Source organism: Megalops cyprinoides, chromosome 2 (assembly GCF_013368585.1).
Source record: "Megalops cyprinoides isolate fMegCyp1 chromosome 2, fMegCyp1.pri, whole genome shotgun sequence".
Classification (NCBI taxonomy): domain Eukaryota; kingdom Metazoa; phylum Chordata; class Actinopteri; order Elopiformes; family Megalopidae; genus Megalops; species Megalops cyprinoides.
This window is the reverse complement of record NC_050584.1, coordinates 42,285,001-42,303,663: the sequence shown is the minus strand read 5'-3', so window position 1 is coordinate 42,303,663 and position 18,663 is coordinate 42,285,001. Positions and strand designations below refer to the sequence as shown.

General features: G+C 51.6%; 1 protein-coding gene across 1 annotated transcript in view; it reads left to right on the top strand.

The window, feature by feature from the left end:
* fbn2b (fibrillin 2b) overlaps positions 1-18,663 on the top strand; it is a 55,364-nt gene that overhangs the window by 25,537 nt on the left and 11,164 nt on the right. Inside the window, exons 10-48 of the mRNA XM_036521353.1 lie at positions 2,035-2,187; positions 3,255-3,458; positions 3,611-3,754; positions 4,250-4,369; positions 4,569-4,694; positions 5,038-5,160; positions 5,303-5,578; positions 5,893-5,946; positions 6,383-6,508; positions 6,669-6,794; positions 7,006-7,125; positions 7,942-8,079; positions 8,191-8,241; positions 8,394-8,519; positions 9,085-9,312; positions 9,704-9,829; positions 10,077-10,205; positions 10,364-10,489; positions 10,727-10,852; positions 11,091-11,213; positions 11,309-11,434; positions 11,546-11,671; positions 11,950-12,072; positions 12,217-12,339; positions 12,446-12,571; positions 12,678-12,800; positions 13,514-13,636; positions 13,836-13,997; positions 14,269-14,337; positions 14,501-14,626; positions 14,863-14,988; positions 15,320-15,469; positions 15,584-15,655; positions 16,040-16,165; positions 16,439-16,564; positions 16,831-16,956; positions 17,540-17,656; positions 18,067-18,195; positions 18,320-18,439. Of these exons, the coding sequence (XP_036377246.1) occupies positions 2,035-2,187; positions 3,255-3,458; positions 3,611-3,754; positions 4,250-4,369; positions 4,569-4,694; positions 5,038-5,160; positions 5,303-5,578; positions 5,893-5,946; positions 6,383-6,508; positions 6,669-6,794; positions 7,006-7,125; positions 7,942-8,079; positions 8,191-8,241; positions 8,394-8,519; positions 9,085-9,312; positions 9,704-9,829; positions 10,077-10,205; positions 10,364-10,489; positions 10,727-10,852; positions 11,091-11,213; positions 11,309-11,434; positions 11,546-11,671; positions 11,950-12,072; positions 12,217-12,339; positions 12,446-12,571; positions 12,678-12,800; positions 13,514-13,636; positions 13,836-13,997; positions 14,269-14,337; positions 14,501-14,626; positions 14,863-14,988; positions 15,320-15,469; positions 15,584-15,655; positions 16,040-16,165; positions 16,439-16,564; positions 16,831-16,956; positions 17,540-17,656; positions 18,067-18,195; positions 18,320-18,439 (5,064 nt within the window). The remainder of the gene's footprint in view (positions 1-2,034; positions 2,188-3,254; positions 3,459-3,610; positions 3,755-4,249; positions 4,370-4,568; positions 4,695-5,037; positions 5,161-5,302; positions 5,579-5,892; positions 5,947-6,382; positions 6,509-6,668; positions 6,795-7,005; positions 7,126-7,941; positions 8,080-8,190; positions 8,242-8,393; positions 8,520-9,084; positions 9,313-9,703; positions 9,830-10,076; positions 10,206-10,363; positions 10,490-10,726; positions 10,853-11,090; positions 11,214-11,308; positions 11,435-11,545; positions 11,672-11,949; positions 12,073-12,216; positions 12,340-12,445; positions 12,572-12,677; positions 12,801-13,513; positions 13,637-13,835; positions 13,998-14,268; positions 14,338-14,500; positions 14,627-14,862; positions 14,989-15,319; positions 15,470-15,583; positions 15,656-16,039; positions 16,166-16,438; positions 16,565-16,830; positions 16,957-17,539; positions 17,657-18,066; positions 18,196-18,319; positions 18,440-18,663) is intronic.

Genomic DNA, 18,663 nt, shown 5'->3' with positions numbered 1-18,663 from the left:
TGAGCTCTCAGGGAGCAGTCCTATTGCTGTTGACTGTTTCGTGTCAAGGTAAATGCATCTGGGATCATTTACAAGCTGGGAAAGAACAAAGCTGACTGTACAACAACAATAAATAAGGGGAACGAGTACGGACAGACAGAGGGAGGGCTGGGCTCCAGCCCCGGCAGAGAGGGGTGCCAGCGAGGGAAAATATTCTGTTTGTTTTTGGGCTGAAAAGGGGGAACAAAGCAGCGCGGCAGAGAGGAACGCGTGGGCTGATTGGGAACATACATGTAGGAAATGAGCTGTTGGGCTTGCGCTGGAGAGTCCTGACGGGGCGGTACTGACAGAGGTGAGAGCAGGAGGGAGGATTTAGCCCCTCTCCCTCCCCCCTCAACTCCCCCCCAGCCCCCCGAGGTCCCACAGACCCCTCTGTCGGGCCTAGACACCAAAGCCAAAACGTCATGCCTGTGCTATTTCCCCCAGCTAACATTCCAGTGCTCCAGGGAAGAGATGCTCAGTGTTGATTCTGGATGAGGGTCTTTCTCTGTCTCCAGGGTCCAGGCTGTTCTCTCCTTCCTTCTTTCTCTCTCTCTCTCTTTCTCTCTTTTGCTCTCTCTCTTTCTCTCTCCCCCTTTTCCCACTTTTTCGCCTCCCTCCAGTCCTTCTCCTTTCACTGTTTTTCTTTCTCACCCAGACTTGGCCATCTGTCTTCTCTAACCTCCCGAACCGTAACGTCCCCAGGAACAAATAAAAGAAACTCTAGAAGTCTGCTGGACTGACACTTTGACACGCGTCCCATATATTCCTTATCAAGGTCAAGACATGCTGAGCTCCACAAAAAAAGAAAACATTGTGCGCATTACTTATTGTGTTTGTTCACATTCCCGTACCAGAAGATTTGCATTTCTGCTTCTGGGTATTGGAGGATAGGTTCCTGCAGCAGTTGAAGCCCCCTGTCCAGCTAATGTGGCCCAGATTCCTTGATTAGATTCTCCATGACCAGCATCCCCCCCCCCCCCCCCCCCAGTTGGGAACAGATGAGGTGAGCGGGGGGTCTTGGAATTTCGGCGGGCTGATTTTTGGAAGCCCTGCCCCTGGGCCAGTTCTGTGCATCACGGAGAAGCGTTCCGGAGGGAGCTGTTGAGCCCGACGCTAATCAGCTCTAATGCCCTGTCGCACTGTAAACCCTCAGTCTGTAAAAATGCTTGCAAAATGAAAGCATGCATTTGTGTGCGAGGTCTGTTTCCAATTTAAATCATCACCCCCTTCCCCCCCCTCCTCCCCTCCCCATGTCCTGACTCCCCCCTTTTGCCCCCAGCTGGGATACTCTCAGGGGAGAGCCGCGGCGCTGTTTAAAGTATACGGCTACAGCCCCAGACGAACAGCTTCTCATGTCCAATGTAATTGGCTCAGATTGCTCCACATGGAACTGATTAATTCCAGACTGCTGGCTCGTTAGCAAAGTTAATCGCCTGGCACCCGTCCCCCCCTTTCTCGTCAGCGCGTATACATACACATGCGCACGTTCCACTGCACCCCTTCCCCTATACCAGCCCTAAACACGTCCCCCCTCCCAACCGCTTCCACCAGCATGACCCCAACCCCAGGGGACTCTAGTGAACAATACAGTTTCAGGAGGCCCTTTGGATCCATGCAGTTTTTCAGTGCCCTTACAACCTTTACAGGCTCCACCTCATAAAGTAACTTCCTACCAGGCTACCATGAAAAGGGCCCTCATGTTCTTGGCTTCCTGAGATGGGCGTAAAAATAAAAGCAGGCCTTGTGTTTGGAGGGGCCTGCTACCTGCAACCTGTTCATTGAACTTGCCCCCCGTCATTGGCAGCACATTTCAGGGCTCAAGTGGCCGCTCCCGGAAATGGGGGCCTGTTCCACTTTGCTCCCTTCCAGGCAGTAGCGGTGTTGGGCAATAGGGGGTGTGCTGGGAATGGGCTCCTGCATGGATCGTGTTGACTCTCTCCCTCCCTCTCTCTCTCTCTCTCTCTCTCTCTCTCTCTCTCTCTCCCTCCGTGTCTCCCTCTCTCTCTCTCTCAGACCAGCGGGTGGGCACATGTTTCTCTGCCTTGGCGAGTGGGCGCTGTGCGGCGGAGCTGACGGGACAGTACACCAAGATGCAGTGCTGCTGTGACACAGGACGCTGCTGGGCCTCTGGGCAGATCCCCGAAATGTGTCCCGTTAGAGGATCTGGTGAGTCCTCACTACTCCCTCACTACACACACCCACACACACACACACATACTCACTCAAACACATGGACGCATGTATGCCACACATGAAAGTATGCCACACACAGACAGACGTATGAACTCTGGCACACACGTACACAAGTACACCACACACTAGCGCACACACTCCCACTCCCAGGTGCACCCATACAGGAACTCAGGCAGAGAGAATGCCTTCCAGCAGACCCACAGCTTTCCATCCTGGAATGCATCGCCAGTCATTTTAAAGAACCCTCTTCCATCATGAGCTGGAAAGGGCCTGGGGTCAACAGTGTCATGAAGACCTCTGTAGACCTACCTCCAGATGTTTGATTGAGGTCTGGCCTTTCTGTCCCATCCCATGTATGGTAGAGCTCAGACAGCGTTTCTCAGGCTGACTGTGATCGTGAAAATAAGTGGGTGCAATGATGTCAGCGTCACTGAGGCACAAGCCCCAGCTCGCAGAACCAACCATAACACCTCATGGATGTGGGAAACAGGCTGTGGTAAAATGGTGTGTGACATTGCCATAACGACCACCGCTGCCTTTCCTGGGAGTATGAGTGAGATGGAGTAGATAGGGGCCGGGGTAATAACCCCTGTGCCCCTCAGGCCAGCTCCCATCCGTACATTCCCCAGCTCCCCTGGAGATCTGGCCTCCACACAGTTTCTCCCTGGCTCCCCTCCCAACCCTTCATGTGAAAGCAGGAGGCCTCTTCTGGCTCACAGTGCAGTCTATGACTAGCGCAGTGCAGAATTTACAGTAATTCAGTGAGCTGCTGGGAAAGTCTGTTACTGCTGCTGTCAGAAATCATCAGATGCTGCAGCTTTAACTGTGGCAGATCCATACAGAGGAGCATGTATCTGGTAGATATAATTGGTCATAATATGTCTGCGCTGACAGTAGGTCACAGGGGCCGTAGAGGTATAACCTCTAACTGGGCTAAATTCCTTTCACAACAGGGGAACCGGTATTTCCAAATCTGTTATTTGTACAGAAAGCCTACCTGCATGTTATACCGTTATTCTCCCCCTCCCCCCTTTCTACAGATGAGTACAGGAGACTGTGCATCGAAGGAGTGCCGTATGGAACGGGCGCCAACGGAGGCTTCCCTGGTGGGGGTGGTGGCTACAGCTACGGGTACAAACTCAACCCCGTTGGCCCGAATGGAAACGGTGGTCACCACACCAATGGAGGAGGTGGACTGGGAGGTGGAGGAATCGGGGGCAATGGTCTCCCGATCAACCATATAAGTGAGTGTGTGTTCTTCTGTCTGATGCCCTAAAGTTAGCTTATATATCTATTGGGTGTTAGCTAATGTTGAGCAATTCATGTGATTTGACATCAAACAATAAGCTAAACTTTTTCATGGCTTCCTCAACCAACCACGCGCATGTCTCCAAAGGCACTGTCACCCTGAATGAGACCATCGACGTCTGCAAGCACTTCACCAACCTGTGCCTCAACGGCCGCTGCATCCCCACACCCCCCAGCTACCGCTGCGAGTGTAACATGGGCTTCCGCCAAGACGTCCGCGGGGAGTGCATTGGTAAGCTTGCACTCACACACACACACACACACACACACACACACACACACACACACACACACACAGTGGGATACGCAGAAGTGTGTGGTTTCAGGACTGTGCGGTTTAATGTGATTGTGGTCTCCTGTGCTTTTTTTAAGTATTGATGAGTTTCACATCCATCATATGAATGTGATCCAGGCTCATCCATGGGAATCTGTTAAACGCTTTCTCCCCTCTGTGGAGCATTTTGTACCCAGTTCAACTCTAGGACAAGTAGGACAACTTTGCAAGATAGAAAGATTCCTGTCAGGAATTCAGGTTCTGCTGCCATCTGCAGGCCAGGCATGGAACATCCTAGCTTGTTGTGCTACCCTGTGTCACGTGAAGGTGGCTATATTTCTCTGTGCCAGCATTCCTGACACTAATGAGGGTAACAAAATACAAGTTCAGGGAACATGTCCTTTGTCTACATAATAACTGTAACTAATCTGACCTTCATGCTGCCTCCCCCAGATGTAGATGAGTGTGTAAGCAATCCCTGTGTGAATGGAGACTGTGTGAACACACCTGGATCGTACCACTGCAAGTGTCATGAAGGCTACCAGGGCACCTCCACTAAGCAGGCCTGCATTGGTAAGTTCCTGTCATACAGCTGGAACATACAGCAGGGAACATTATGTACACAGTTGAACAAGTAACATATGTAACCTTTGTTAAATGTCATGAGTTGGGTTTTAATATTTAATGAGAGATTCAGTAAGGAGTGAGTCCGGCTTACTGCATCTCCTGTGTGAGCAGTCCTGATTCTCGCCATCTGTGCCTCTGCTCTCAGATATTGATGAGTGCATCGTGAACGGCGTGATGTGCCGCAACGGCCGCTGTGTCAACACCGACGGCAGCTTCCAGTGCATCTGCAATGCTGGCTTTGAGCTCACCCCGGACGGCAAGAACTGCATAGGTGGGCACTGCCAAACTTGTCTGTGCCAGGACTGCCTGGGAGATGTGGCCTGTCGCTCCTTTGCAGCCCAACGGGCTCCCGGGTGCACTCCCTGTCTCATCCAGCCTCTATGTCTTGTACTCTGTGTACCCAGAACACCAGCTCCAGTCATCATAGTGTTTACCGCTAACAGAATTAAAGGCGTGTAAGAAAAACTATGAAATCATTGAATCAGTAAGCAAATGGATGGCTTCGGCCTAGCACGTTTTGTGTTAGATTTGCGTAAGGTTCCCAGCTGACCCGCTGCATAGAATGTGATCTGTTAGCTGTCCATAGAGCCGTCTGTTTCTCTTCCTATTCGCAGACCACGATGAGTGTGCCACCACCAACATGTGCCTGAACGGGATGTGCATCAATGAGGATGGCAGCTTCAAGTGCATCTGCAAACCGGGCTTTGCCCTGGCACCCAATGGCCGCTACTGCACTGGTACGTGATGGTCTTAAATGCAGTCTCTTTTAGCATTTTGCATTCGGCGGAGTAACCTGAAGAGATAGCCAACAGCCAGATGGCACTCCCATACCTCTGCTGTCTCTCACCCGCCATCCCCCCCCCCGTCCCCCATCCCCAGATATCGACGAGTGCCAAACGCCGGGCATCTGCATGAACGGGCGCTGCATCAACTCCGAGGGCTCCTTCCGCTGCGAGTGCCCGCCGGGCCTGGCCATCGACGTGGATGGCCGCGTCTGCGTGGACACCCACATGCGTACCACCTGCTACGGCGCCATCAAGATGGGCACCTGCTCCCGGCCGCTCCCCGGGGCCGTCACCAAGTCCGAGTGCTGCTGCGCCAACCCTGAACATGGCTTCGGGGAGCCCTGCCAGCCCTGCCCCGCCCGAAGCTCAGGTGACCATCTCTAGCACCCTGCTGGTGCAGCCCAGGGAGGCGTCAATAAGGGGAGGAGTACAGGCTACTGATCTGTATACGCTCTGAAAAATGACACTGTATTTATAGCTAAACTAATGGGCATATCAACGCTCTGTTTTTCTGTGACCAGAGTACATTTCCCCCTCTGTAGTTCCTGAAGCCAAATTGACCATTGGCTGTGGCTGGTTGACTTTTGTCTTCTGGAGCATGGGTAATGGTGCTGGGCTGTCCTTGATTGCTGTTGTGGGCATTTGCTCACCTGTGGTTGTCTGTTTGGCCTTGTCTCTGTACAGCTGAGTTCCAGGCTGTGTGCAGCAGTGGCACTGGGATCACAGCCGACGGGAGGGGTGAGCGTGACATGATCCGAAACACTCCTGCCACCAGTGGCAGGTCCACTCTCATCAGATACATGTTTTAGAGTTCTGCAGAAGCAGTCACAACAATAGACTGCCACACTGTACACTGGACACCAGCATTGTACATAAAAGAATCAATTGACAACTTTGAAAATAAACAGTCATCAACTCACTCAAAAGCAGTACTTTTCCAGAGTTTGGATTTAAAATGTGTAAACTGGCATGAGGAGCTAACAGCAGACTGATCCATTGACAGTTTTGCTGCTGATAATAAACTGTTGCCATGGATAGGCATGATGTTTCATCACTCTTTACTAAAATGCACAGCTAGTGTGAACACCTGTCTGGTCCTGCTAATTGCTAATCCTTAGTTAGTTGAGAGAACACTTGCAACTCTTCTGAGGGCTCACGTTTTCTGTTTTGCCAGATATTAACGAGTGTGCCTTGGACCCGGAGATCTGCCAGAATGGGATGTGTGAGAACTTGCGTGGAAGCTACCGCTGCATCTGCAACATCGGCTACGAGTCTGACTCTAGCGGCAAAAACTGCGTGGGTAAGTGTGCACTGCCCCTGCTTGGTAGGGAGGTAAATTACAGGCTTAGACTGATTCCACTGCAGTAGTCCGTAGAGCACTTCCCAGTATGGGATTGTTGGAAATGGAGGTTGGTTGTTGTTCTCCGTGTGGTGCCGACTAATTTGGCCTCCTCCCACAGATATTAATGAGTGCCTGGTGAATCGCCTGCTGTGTGACAACGGGCTCTGCAGGAACACCCCTGGGAGCTACTCCTGCTCCTGCCCTACAGGCTTCGTTTTCAAAGCTGACTCTGAGACCTGTGAAGGTGAGCTCGTGTAACCTGCTGTACTGCTTACTCAGTGCCATGTACAGTATGTGATACTTGCTGCTCCAAATCTACCACAGACAAGTATGTGGGTTTCCAAAGCCATTCATCATTTTTATCTGTGTGAAAGTATTCCTCTGCATGACTCTCTGCCTGGGCCACAGTGGATCAGAACCTCTAACGCCGCACTTTTTGTGCCTATGTGTTACAGATGTAAATGAATGTGAGTCCAGTCCCTGCATCAACGGCGTGTGCCGCAACGTGGCCGGGTCCTTCAACTGCGAGTGTTCTCACGGCAGCAAGCTGGACTCCACCAACACCATCTGCGTGGGTAAGGGTCGTCCATCCAAGTGCCTGTTTCAAGTTGGACACAAACCTAGCTCTGGCCTTTATTGTGAAAAAAAGGCTTTGTCAGTCTGTAATTGCGCTGAATGCAGGGCTCGAGTGAGCAGAGGGACCAATGCCAGACTCGTAACTGTCAGCAAAGAGGCTTACAGCCCCCTACTCCACTGCTGCTGCTGTCTTCGTGAAGGTCCTCCTGTTTTAAATAAACATTGGGGATGACATTTCTGGAAAGACTTCCAGATACAACTGACCGCTCTGCCGTAGATATAATCTCCACTGTCTGTTATGAGTCATTAGATAAACAAAAAGTATAATTCATACATCAAAATTATGGATTCCATTGAATTGTCCTTCTGCAGCACTTCATTTGAAGGAGCAGTCACAAAGCAATGATAATGCAAACCACATTTCAGTTTTGGGTGGCTATGCTGTTCGGATAAGCGATCACTGCTTTCCAGGGCTATTGCAGTTTTTCATTGTGGTCTCGAAAGACTTTGAAGAGTGGGTCATTAAAGTCAATGGTGCACGTAATTCAAACAGACGCTAAAGATGCCTGCTGTGGTATGCATAGATGCATTTACCGGGCTTCCCCCCGAGGATGTGTTTTTTGTATTGGGTTCCCACATGTGGAGTGTGTGAGTCTGAGAGGTTCTCAGTCCTCAGTGCATCACATCAGTTATATTAATGGGTCTGTGTTCTGCATGACTTTCCCTTTGCTTTGTAAAAGCATCAAAGTCACATGCTTCTACCTCCCTTCTTCTCCCTCTCTCTCTCTCTCTCTCTTTTTTGGCTCTCTCTACAGACAGCATGAAGGGCACCTGCTGGCTGAACATTCAAGATGGCCGCTGTGAGGTCAACATCAATGGTGCCACCCTGAAGTCTGAGTGCTGCTCCACCCTGGGTGCGGCCTGGGGCAGCCCCTGCGAGCGCTGCGAGATCGGTTAGTGCGCACCACCCCTTCCCCCACCGCCACCACCCCTTCACCACCCTGCCACTGGTGGAGCCATAGCCCTCGCCTTCACTGTATGTAACCGCTGTCTCCTTCCCACAGACACTGCCTGCCCCAGAGGGTTCGCTCGCATGAAGGGAGTCACCTGTGAAGGTAATAATGACCTGAGTAATGGCTTACTCTACCCCCCCGGAGCATTCCAGAATCACTCACGCTTTTCCTCCCACAGAAACATGCAGGCCAAATTGGCCCTGAAAATGAGAGCGCAGCGGAGGCTGACTGTTTTCTCTGTGTGCTCTCCTCAGACATTAACGAGTGTGAGGTGTTCCCGGGGGTGTGCACCAACGGGCGCTGCGTGAACACTCAGGGGTCCTTCCGCTGCGAGTGCGCCGAGGGGCTCACCCTCGATGGCAGCGGACGCACCTGCGTGGGTAAGAGAAAGAAAATGATAAGAAAAAATAGGACAGCAACAACAAACTCTTCAGGACCCCTTATAACTCCAACTTTTCAATGTGAAAAAGGAAAATGACCAATCTTACATAACTGTGGCATTGCGTTTTAAGGTTGGTTGCACAAACAATGTTTGAATTTTTAATTTTAGCTTAGAGCTAAGCTAATCAAAATATTTTAATCAGGGATGTGTGATTCTACATAATTTTAAATTTAAATTTAAAGAGTAAATCTACAGTTATAACAGGATAGTAAGAAGCTGTGTTTTCCACCATAGATATTTTTTTAATGAATGACTATACAAATAGATAACCTGATTTAATACAATTAATACACCCCCTGTATCCTATGTTGACCTCCCTATGGGCAACATCACAACTCTAGCTCGTTATATTTGTTAACTTGGTGCATGTTACATGTCTTACACTACCTAGCAGATCCATGGTTTTAAGCAGCGCTAACGGTTGCGGTGTGCTAGTGGTATGAGACGTTGTCAGTGTGCAGCTGGTGCCGGTGCGTGACGCTGCGCTGTGCTGTGCTCTGCAGACGTGCGCAGTGAGCAGTGCTATTTGAAGTGGCATGAGGATGAGTGCGGGGAGCCGCTGCCGGGCAGGTACCGCTTGGACATGTGCTGCTGCTCCGTGGGCGCCGCCTGGGGCATCGACTGTGAGGAGTGCCCCAAGCCAGGCACCCCTGAGTACAAGGCCATCTGCCCGCGGGGGCCGGGCTTCGCCAACCGAGGGGACATCCTCACTGGCAGACCCTTCTACAAAGGTACCTGGCTCCTTTTACATTAAGCAGATGTTCTTATCCAGAGAGTTTTCACGTGTTATCCATTCATACAGTTCTGGGTTAAGTACCTTGCCCAAGGGTACAGCAGCAGTGCCCCAGCAGGGAATCGAAACCTGTACCATACCACTTTGCTGCACTGCAGCCCCCGTTTGAAAAAGCAGGTTATGCTTGAAGAACTGAAAATGAAAAAAATTGGAGTTTGAATAAAATGAGCACAATCCCCAATTAACAAGGAACTTCCCATACACTGATAAAAGTCAGTGTAGTAAACACCACTCACCTGAGTTCATACATTCATAACGTATAAGTTAAAAAACAGTGAATAGCGAAGGTGACGCTGATCCCCCTGTCACCATCTGTTTCCTGTGCGTAGATGTGAACGAGTGTAAGGTGTTCCAGGGCCTGTGCTCGCACGGGACGTGCCGCAACACCATCGGCAGCTTCAAGTGTCGGTGCAGCAGCGGCTTTGCCCTCACCATGGAGGAGAGGAACTGCACAGGTGAGGAGGGCGCTGACCGCATCAGTGACCATCGTCTGTACAGGTCATTTCAAAGCAGACAGTGTCAGATTGGCTGGGTTCACGTAAACAGCACTGTTTGCTACATTCGCCTGCAATGATAAACCACAGTGTTGCCTTCTAAAAATAGAATGCAGAGCGTGAGCTTTGTCTGCATGGCTGTGAAACTTCTCCTCGTGCCCGGTTCATGACGCCCTTCTCCCTTCCTCCCGCTCTTCCGCCGGCGCAGACATCGACGAGTGCCGCATCTCCCCGGACCTGTGCGGCCACGGCGCCTGCGTGAACACGCCCGGCAGCTTCGAGTGCGAGTGCTTCGAGGGTTACGAGAGCGGCTTCATGATGATGAAGAACTGCATGGGTGAGGCCCCCCCTGAAAAACTACATCGCTCTGTGTGGTCCTGCACGGGCGTGCAGATGGGGTACAGGATGGGAGAGTAACAGCAGACGTGCTCTCTCTCAGTCTCAGTGCTTTGCAGTGAATCGGCAGGTTTGACCCCGCCTCTTGTTCCCATGCAGATATCGATGAGTGTGAGCGTGACCCCCTCCTGTGCCGCGGCGGCACCTGTCTCAACACGGATGGCAGCTACGAGTGCGACTGTCCCCCGGGACACCAGCTCAGCCCAGAGGGCTCGTCCTGCGAGGGTGAGTAAACATCCAGATACCCCACACACTACTAAACCTCACCCCAACGCTGCCGCACGCTGTCTATAGACGACATCTCACTGGGCAGTTATCAGGAGACACTATGGAGAGGGCTGGAATAAGGCATTCGTCTTCATAAAACCACTGAGCAAACCTGCTCTTAGCTGCCGCTGTGGCATAGGGGCTCCTGCTCCTGAGTCAGATGTTGGCTGACTGTGTGTTTCCTCTCCTGGGAAGACGTCAACGAGTGCCAGCTGAGTGACAACCTGTGCAAGAACGGCCAGTGCGTCAACATAGTGGGCACATACCAGTGCTCCTGCGACACCGGCTACCAGGCCACCCCGGACCGGCAGGGCTGCGTCGGTGAGTGTCTCTCTCCCGTGGGAACATAGTAACAAAGTAGTAATAATATAATACAATATTTTTGAATAAGAGAGATGTTTGGAGACATGTTGGAGATATTCATATACCGTTGTTATAACTGTGTCTAATACATTTTAGGTAATGGATATTTCTAAATAACTACAAGTAAAAATTGTACCATGCGTACTTTACTGGTGTGTGTATGTGCATCTGATGTCACGCTCCGTGCCTCTCCCAGACATTGATGAGTGCACCATCATGAACGGGGGCTGTGACACTCACTGCACCAACTCTGAGGGCAGCTACGAGTGCAGCTGCAGCGAAGGCTACGCCCTGATGCCGGACCTGAGGACCTGCGCAGGTGAGTGAGGGGGGACTGGCCCCTGCTGCCCTACTGCCCCACTGACAGAGCCACACCCATCTCACCCCGTCTCTCCCATCCGCCCCCCCCCGCAGACATCGACGAGTGCGAGGACACCCCGGACATCTGCGACGGCGGCCAGTGCACCAACATCCCCGGGGAGTACCGCTGCCTCTGCTTCGACGGCTTCATGGCCTCCATGGACATGAGGACCTGCATCGGTGAGAGAGGCCGCCCTCTGGCCGTCGGCACGCTCCTCTCCTCCCCCGTCCCCTCTCCGCTTGAGAAAACTCAGCCCTGTGCCTGTCTGTGCTCCCTGTCTCTCCCTCCAGATGTGAACGAGTGCGACCTGAACCCCAACATCTGCCTGCATGGGGACTGCGAGAACACAAAGGGCTCCTTCATCTGCCACTGCCAGCTGGGCTACTTTGTTAAGAAGGGCTCCACAGGCTGCACAGGTGCGAAAGGGGGGGCTGGGCCGTGACAGGGGAGGGGCTCTGGGGTTATCGCGTGCCAGATGCACCATGGGAAGTCTGAGGACTGGAACCGTTCCACGCTCATCTCTTCATCTCTAGTTCTGGGGATTTTTTTTTCTACATTTCAGAAAACAAAACCTGTGGAACTGTATTTGTAAAGATTTTCATCATGGAATAAGCATGAGTAGTGTCTGAATCAGCTGTGTTCAGTTGTATCTGCTGTTGTGCAGTGCTCATTCCCCCTTATTTCTGTGGTGCAGATATCGACGAGTGCGAGATCGGGGCCCACAACTGTGACATGCACGCGGCCTGCATCAACATACCTGGGAGCTTCAAGTGCCGCTGCCGCGACGGCTGGGTGGGAGACGGCATCAAGTGTGTGGGTGAGTGGGCCTGGGGTCAGTGCGAGGAAGGACAGGGAGCCCGCACAGGGAGCTGGGGACCCGCTGAACACCATGAGAAGAAGGTGAGGTGTGCAAAGGAATCTGCATGGAGCTGAAGGTAACTGTTGCTTCTTGTCACTGCAGACCTGGATGAGTGCTCCACGGAAGAGCACAACTGCAACCCCAACGCCGACTGCATCAACACCCCCGGCTCATACCGCTGTACCTGCAAAGAGGGCTTCAACGGCGACGGGTTCTCCTGCTCAGGTACGAGACCCAGAGGGTTGATACTGGTAAAACACACACACTGAGATACAGAAGGGAGTGAACTGACCCATCTTAACCAACCATGCCATTCTCTCTCTCCCACCAGACATGGATGAGTGCGCGGACAACGTGAACCTTTGCGAAAACGGCCAGTGCCTGAACGCGCCGGGCGGCTACCGCTGCGAGTGTGAGATGGGCTTCACCCCGACGGAGGACAGCAAGGCCTGCCAGGGTACGAGCTGAGCACACAGCGCATGCTGCGCGTGGCACGCTAACAAGGCCTCTGCTGCCCGGGAAACTCACAGGCCCGCTGTATTCTCTCTCTTCTCTCCTCACAGACATCGACGAGTGCAACTTCCAGAACATCTGCGTGTTCGGGACCTGCCAGAACCTGCCGGGGATGTTCCGCTGTGTGTGTGACGAAGGCTACGAGTTGGACCGCAGTGGGGGCAACTGCACCGGTGAGCGAGTCTGGCGACACACTCGCCCTCCTGTAGTCTCTCTCAGTAACTTGACACACTCAATGGAAACAAATGACACTGAAAACTCAGCACTATTTGGCCAACAAAGAAGGATGCGCCAGCATCATGTCCCTGAAACTGTCCATGAACTGACCCTAAACAGTGCTCTATAATGTGCAGTCAGGTTATTGGTCTGGTTACTAGAGTTTGATTGGGCATTGATATATGATACAGTGAAATTCAGTTAGACCTTCAAGTGAACTTTTGACTGGGTGGTTTCCACAGTGTGTCTCTTGACCAATCACAGGATGGCCTCCCAGACCAGGCTGGCACTCTGATTGGCAGCGTAGAAATGTGATGACAAACAGCCGCTGCTCTGGGGTGATTTAATGAGGTGTGCTGCCGAGCGCAGTGAATATTCATGGGGAAAATGGGTCTGGCTCCACTGAGACTCCTACAGAACAGTTTCATCACCATCACGTTAAAAACGCCGTTGCTCATGGGCCATTACAGACACCCCGTGGTGACCCTCATATTTCTAAATCATAGCCCCAGGCAGAGAGAGGGGGTAAGGGGGGAAAACTTGATGGGATTTTTGACATTTACAAGAATGTGTGGGTTGGCCTCTTACAGAGGGGCGGATGATGGACGGCCTTTCACAGGGCTAAGGGTTCCTCCAGTGCTCATTACGTCCGTGATTCTGTGCTTTACAGATGTGAACGAGTGTGCAGACCCTGTCAACTGCATCAACGGGCTGTGCGTCAACATGCCAGGCAGCTACCTCTGCAACTGCCCTCCGGACTTTGAGCTCAACCCGACCGGTGTGGGCTGCGTGGGTAAGTGCGCCGCCCTGCTGGTGGCTTTCAGTGCGAAACACTTTTTGCAATTAATGAGAGAAAAGAAGAAAGTCCACTCAACAGACAGCAGAGGAACCTAAATGACCACTTTAAATGAGAATACAGTTAAGAATACTGAACCACAGACATGAGCAAGGGGGATGGTTCGTCTTACACTCTCCCTCTCTGCCTTCCTCAGACACCCGTGTGGGAAACTGCTTCCTGGACACGCTGGCGCGGGGGGATGGAGGGATATCGTGCAGTGCGGAGATTGGCGTTGGTGTCACCAGGGCATCCTGCTGCTGCTCACTAGGGGGTGCCTGGGGAAACCCCTGTGAATTGTGCCCACCGGTCAACTCAAGTACGTACAACACAGGCTCTGGATGTGGGGGGCAGGACAGCAGAATGTCATAAACAATGAACTACATGGACTCCACAACAACTCCTATGTTGTCAGCCTTACTGCACAGCAGTCATTTCCCAGCGCAAACCGAATTACGGCATATCTGCGCACAGCAGATCCTAGCTAGTGCACGTCCCTTGAAGCATTACGCATTATGTTGTGAGGTTTTGGATTTTGGTCCTGGCATTTCAGCGTGGTTTGTTGCTGATTGAGTGCTTCCTTCTTTTAGCGGAGTACAAGACCCTGTGCCCTGGAGGAGAGGGCTTCCGGCCCAACCCCATCACTGTCATCCTGGAGGGTATGACACTCATTCCGCTACAAGCTGTTGCTCCGATCTTAGCATGATTGGCCTTATTGACTTCTTCGAAGTGTTTTTTTTCTCTCGTTACGTCTATAACCGCATGGCTGGCTGCATCGTGTGCCTCCTAGCTGAGGGAATTATCTCTGTGTCTGTGGTACAGATATCGACGAATGCCAGGAGCTGCCAGGTCTGTGCCAGGGGGGCAACTGTGTGAACACATTTGGCAGCTTCCAGTGCGAGTGCCCAGCAGGCTACTACCTCAACGAGGAGACACGCATCTGTGAGGGTGAGTGGTGGTGGCACTACAGTCACTAGACTGATGGCGTCTGCCTGTTTTATCAATTAATTAATTACCAAACCATACCACTCTCTTAGTCCAATACTACAGTAACAGGCAAAGATACAAGTACATTTGCACTAGGAGAGTCCTCAGTGCTCAGTGATATGAAAAACATTCTGCCCAAAGTATCTCTGCATCTCAGTGCAGTTGCTAATTGTCATTGTTTATCTTTGTTGTGACAGATATTGATGAGTGCACAGCCCACATTGGTATCTGCGGCCCTGGGACTTGCTACAACACTCTGGGCAACTACACTTGTGTCTGCCCACCGGAGTACATGCAGGTCAACGGAGGCAACAACTGCATGGGTGAGTGAGCCTGAAGAGTGCTGTTTCAGATCAGAGCCGGGGTCTGACCGGGCTTGGGCTGAGCTTTAAGACCGGCTGAATCATCAAGTGAAATGGACCAGTAAATCGCTCTCTCTGTGTTAAGATTCAGACTACTGTTAAACTTGAATAAATCATATCAGCTGCAAAACAGACACTGAATGCAAAGGGCTAGATCCACAAAGATGTTTGGACTTGAGAAAAGACAAAACTGCAGTGCTGTATATAGTGTGATGTAGGGAAAAGTTGCTCTGATGTCTGATGTCGCTGACTCTGTGTTGTCCAACCATCTGCTACTGACCCGCCTTTGCAGACATGCGGAAGAGCGTGTGCTACCGCAACTTCAACGACACCTGCGAGAATGAGCTGTCCTTCAACATGACGAAGAAGATGTGCTGCTGTGCCTACAACGTGGGCAAGGCCTGGAACAAGCCCTGCGAGGCGTGCCCCACTCCCGCTACGTGTGAGTCCGCGCCCCCTGCCTCTGTCTGTGTTGACCGTTTCCCACGTGCGGTGCGCTGTGAGAACGTGGGCTTTTAAACCTGTCCCAACACTCTCTGTTTTGTCCCCCCCACAGCGGAGTACCAGCTCCTGTGCGGCAACCAGGCACCTGGGTTCATCATCGACATCCACACAGGAAAGCCCATTGGTGAGCTCAGAGTGGATTTACATTACGTTTACATTTATACGTTTGGCAGATGCTTTTATCCAATTTACAAGTGAAGCAGAGTACAACACAAGCAATTAGCCATATAAGGAGTTAACAACATTAGAAGTGCTACATGACCAAGTTTCAATAGTTCAATAGTTCAATAGCTAGCTAGTAGAGATTACGCTGAGATGTTGGGCTGCACGTCTTGTCACAGTACAGCATTCAGCTGGCTACTTCTGAAGTGCCAGCAAGTCCCATTTTTGGTGTTTGGATCTTTGTCTGTACGAGTAGAATGTAAGAATGCGATTGATGAGAACAATGAGTGACTTTAAGAGGGAATGGCCTCTAAACTGCCATTGTTGCGACAACATTTCTTTTCAGATATTGACGAGTGCCGCGAGATCCCGGGAATCTGCGCGAACGGCGTGTGCATCAACCAGATCGGCAGCTTCCGCTGCGAGTGCCCCATGGGCTTCAGCTACAACAACATCCTGCTGATCTGCGAAGGTAGGAGCGAGGTCTCCTGTACTCTCCCTATAGGCTCTCTGAACACTAGGATTAATGCTGCCCTTCTGCACATGAATTATCCCCCTGTAAATACAGGCGGGGACATTGGGCCCATAGGAGGCTGTGAGGGACGTCAGGCATCTCCGCTAAAGCCTGACTGGATGCGAGCCAGGCCATCCTTGTGCGGGATCAGCTGCTTATGATTTGCCTTATAGTGTTTTCTACAAGACGTTTATGGATTATATGATTGTGCCTCGCCGCTCCATTTCCCAGATATCGATGAGTGCAACAGCGGGGACAACCTGTGCCAGCGCAACGCCAACTGCATCAACATCCCCGGGAGCTACCGCTGCGAGTGCTCGCCCGGGTTCAAGCTCTCCCCCAGCGGAGCCTGTGTGGGTGAGTCCACCCTCTGACCCATGGGAAGGAGGATGTACCGTCTAAGACCAGCATGCTGTCTGTGGGAGTCGGCAGCTTAATCCCCAGCCGACGCGTTTTTTTTTTGCCAACAGAGCTTAGCAGCGAACGTTGGAGGTTAGTTTTATGGCTTCAATAGCAGAGCGGGGTCAGAACACAGTGTAATCAGCACAGAGCTGCTCCCTCCTTGCTGAGCTGGTCTCTCAGCTGTTCCAAGCCCCCCTCTTCACCTCTCTCTCTCTCCGCAGACCGGAACGAGTGTCAGGAGATCCCCAACGTGTGCAGTCACGGGGAGTGCATCGACACCCAGGGCAGCTACCGCTGCCTCTGCCACAACGGCTTCAAGGCCACCGCCGACCAGACCATGTGCATGGGTGAGTCAGCGCTGAAAAGGCCCGCTGAGGGCTGTGGGTTATTCAGCCGCTCGGCTGATGCTGGGGTCTGGCACCGGATTATGTACATGTTCTGCACAATTGATACTATGATATTTCACATTTTAAATGCATGATTACAAACATATACCAGTATCATCGCTAAAATAGCAGTAACCAAGAGAACAGACAAAAGAGCAATACATCATTACTTTCCATACATCCATATCAGAGACTGCAGAGAGTGTAGTGCCTCATTGTAAAGCCATTCAAATCGTCATTACATTGCTACATCATTTATCAGACGCTCTTATCTGGAGCGACCTCCAGTTCAGTAGAACAAATGTATCCATTCAAATTGCATGAGCAACAGTGTCAGACCAGGCTAACAACACTCCGAGACCAGTGAGTATGAGCATAACACCATTCAAGCCCTACCACAAGTTATCTTGTGCAACCTGACTAGACAAGGGAAGCCAAGTATACCATTCATCAGAGGTCACATCAGAGGAACAGTGTCTACACTATAAATGCAGACCGAAACCTCCCAGACTCCCTCTCATCTCTGTCCCTCTCTGCCTCCCAGACATTGATGAGTGCGATCGGCAGCCGTGTGGCAATGGCACCTGCAAGAACACCGTGGGATCCTACAACTGCCTGTGCTTCCCCGGGTTCGAGCTCACGCACAACAACGACTGCATGGGTAGGCGAGCTACTCCCAGCCTGCATCCCAACCCTGAGAATATGAGACACCTCATTCACTATGGCGCTGGAACCATGTGATGTCATTAACTTCCTTTTATGGTTTTGAACTCAAGATAAGTCACCTTAAGTTTAAACTCCTTGTGTGACATGTAAGAAGCATGATGGTTAAAATAGCTCAGTAGACAGCAGACTGAGTGTCATGAAGGGGGGCTCTGACCCCACCCTTTCGTCTGATGTGCAGTGGAGGGGTTCACCGACTCAACCTCATTCCTTTATTGTCCAATAAATGGGACCACTGGCTCCACCCCATTCCTTTGATGTCCCAGTAAAGGGGCCCTCAGACTGCTCTCACGTCTGGTCCACTCATCCCCTCCATTTGCTCTGATGTGCTGCTGATATCCTTTGCAGATGTGGATGAGTGCACAGCGCTGGTGGGCCAGGTGTGCAGGAATGGCCAGTGCATCAACAGCCTGGGCTCCTTCCAGTGCCTGTGTCAGGACGGCTATGAGCTCACCCCTGACGGCAAGAACTGCGTCGGTAAGGCCTGACCTCAGTCATCCCTGCTGGCCAGTGACAGCACATATATGCCATAATATTTTACTCTGTGTGCATAAAATGTCTGCTGTGATCCAGTGGTCTGAGGCTCTATTTCTTCTGGCAGATATTAACGAGTGTGTGAGTTTCCCGGGGACTTGCTCTCCTGGGACCTGTCAGAACCTGGACGGCTCCTTCCGCTGCATCTGTCCCCCTGGATACGCCGTGCAGAATGACCAGTGCATTGGTGAGAACCTGATGCCAGAGAAAATCATGGGCAGTCATACAGAATACATTGCTTCAAAATAACTTACAGGCACCTACAAAACTGAAGTACTGCAGAAGCAAATATTCATACACACACACATATGCACACCACACACACACACACACACACATACACTAGCACATGTACATGTGCAAGAAAACTGCTGCAAAAATCTTTCACATTACTGGCAAAATTGCTGCAGA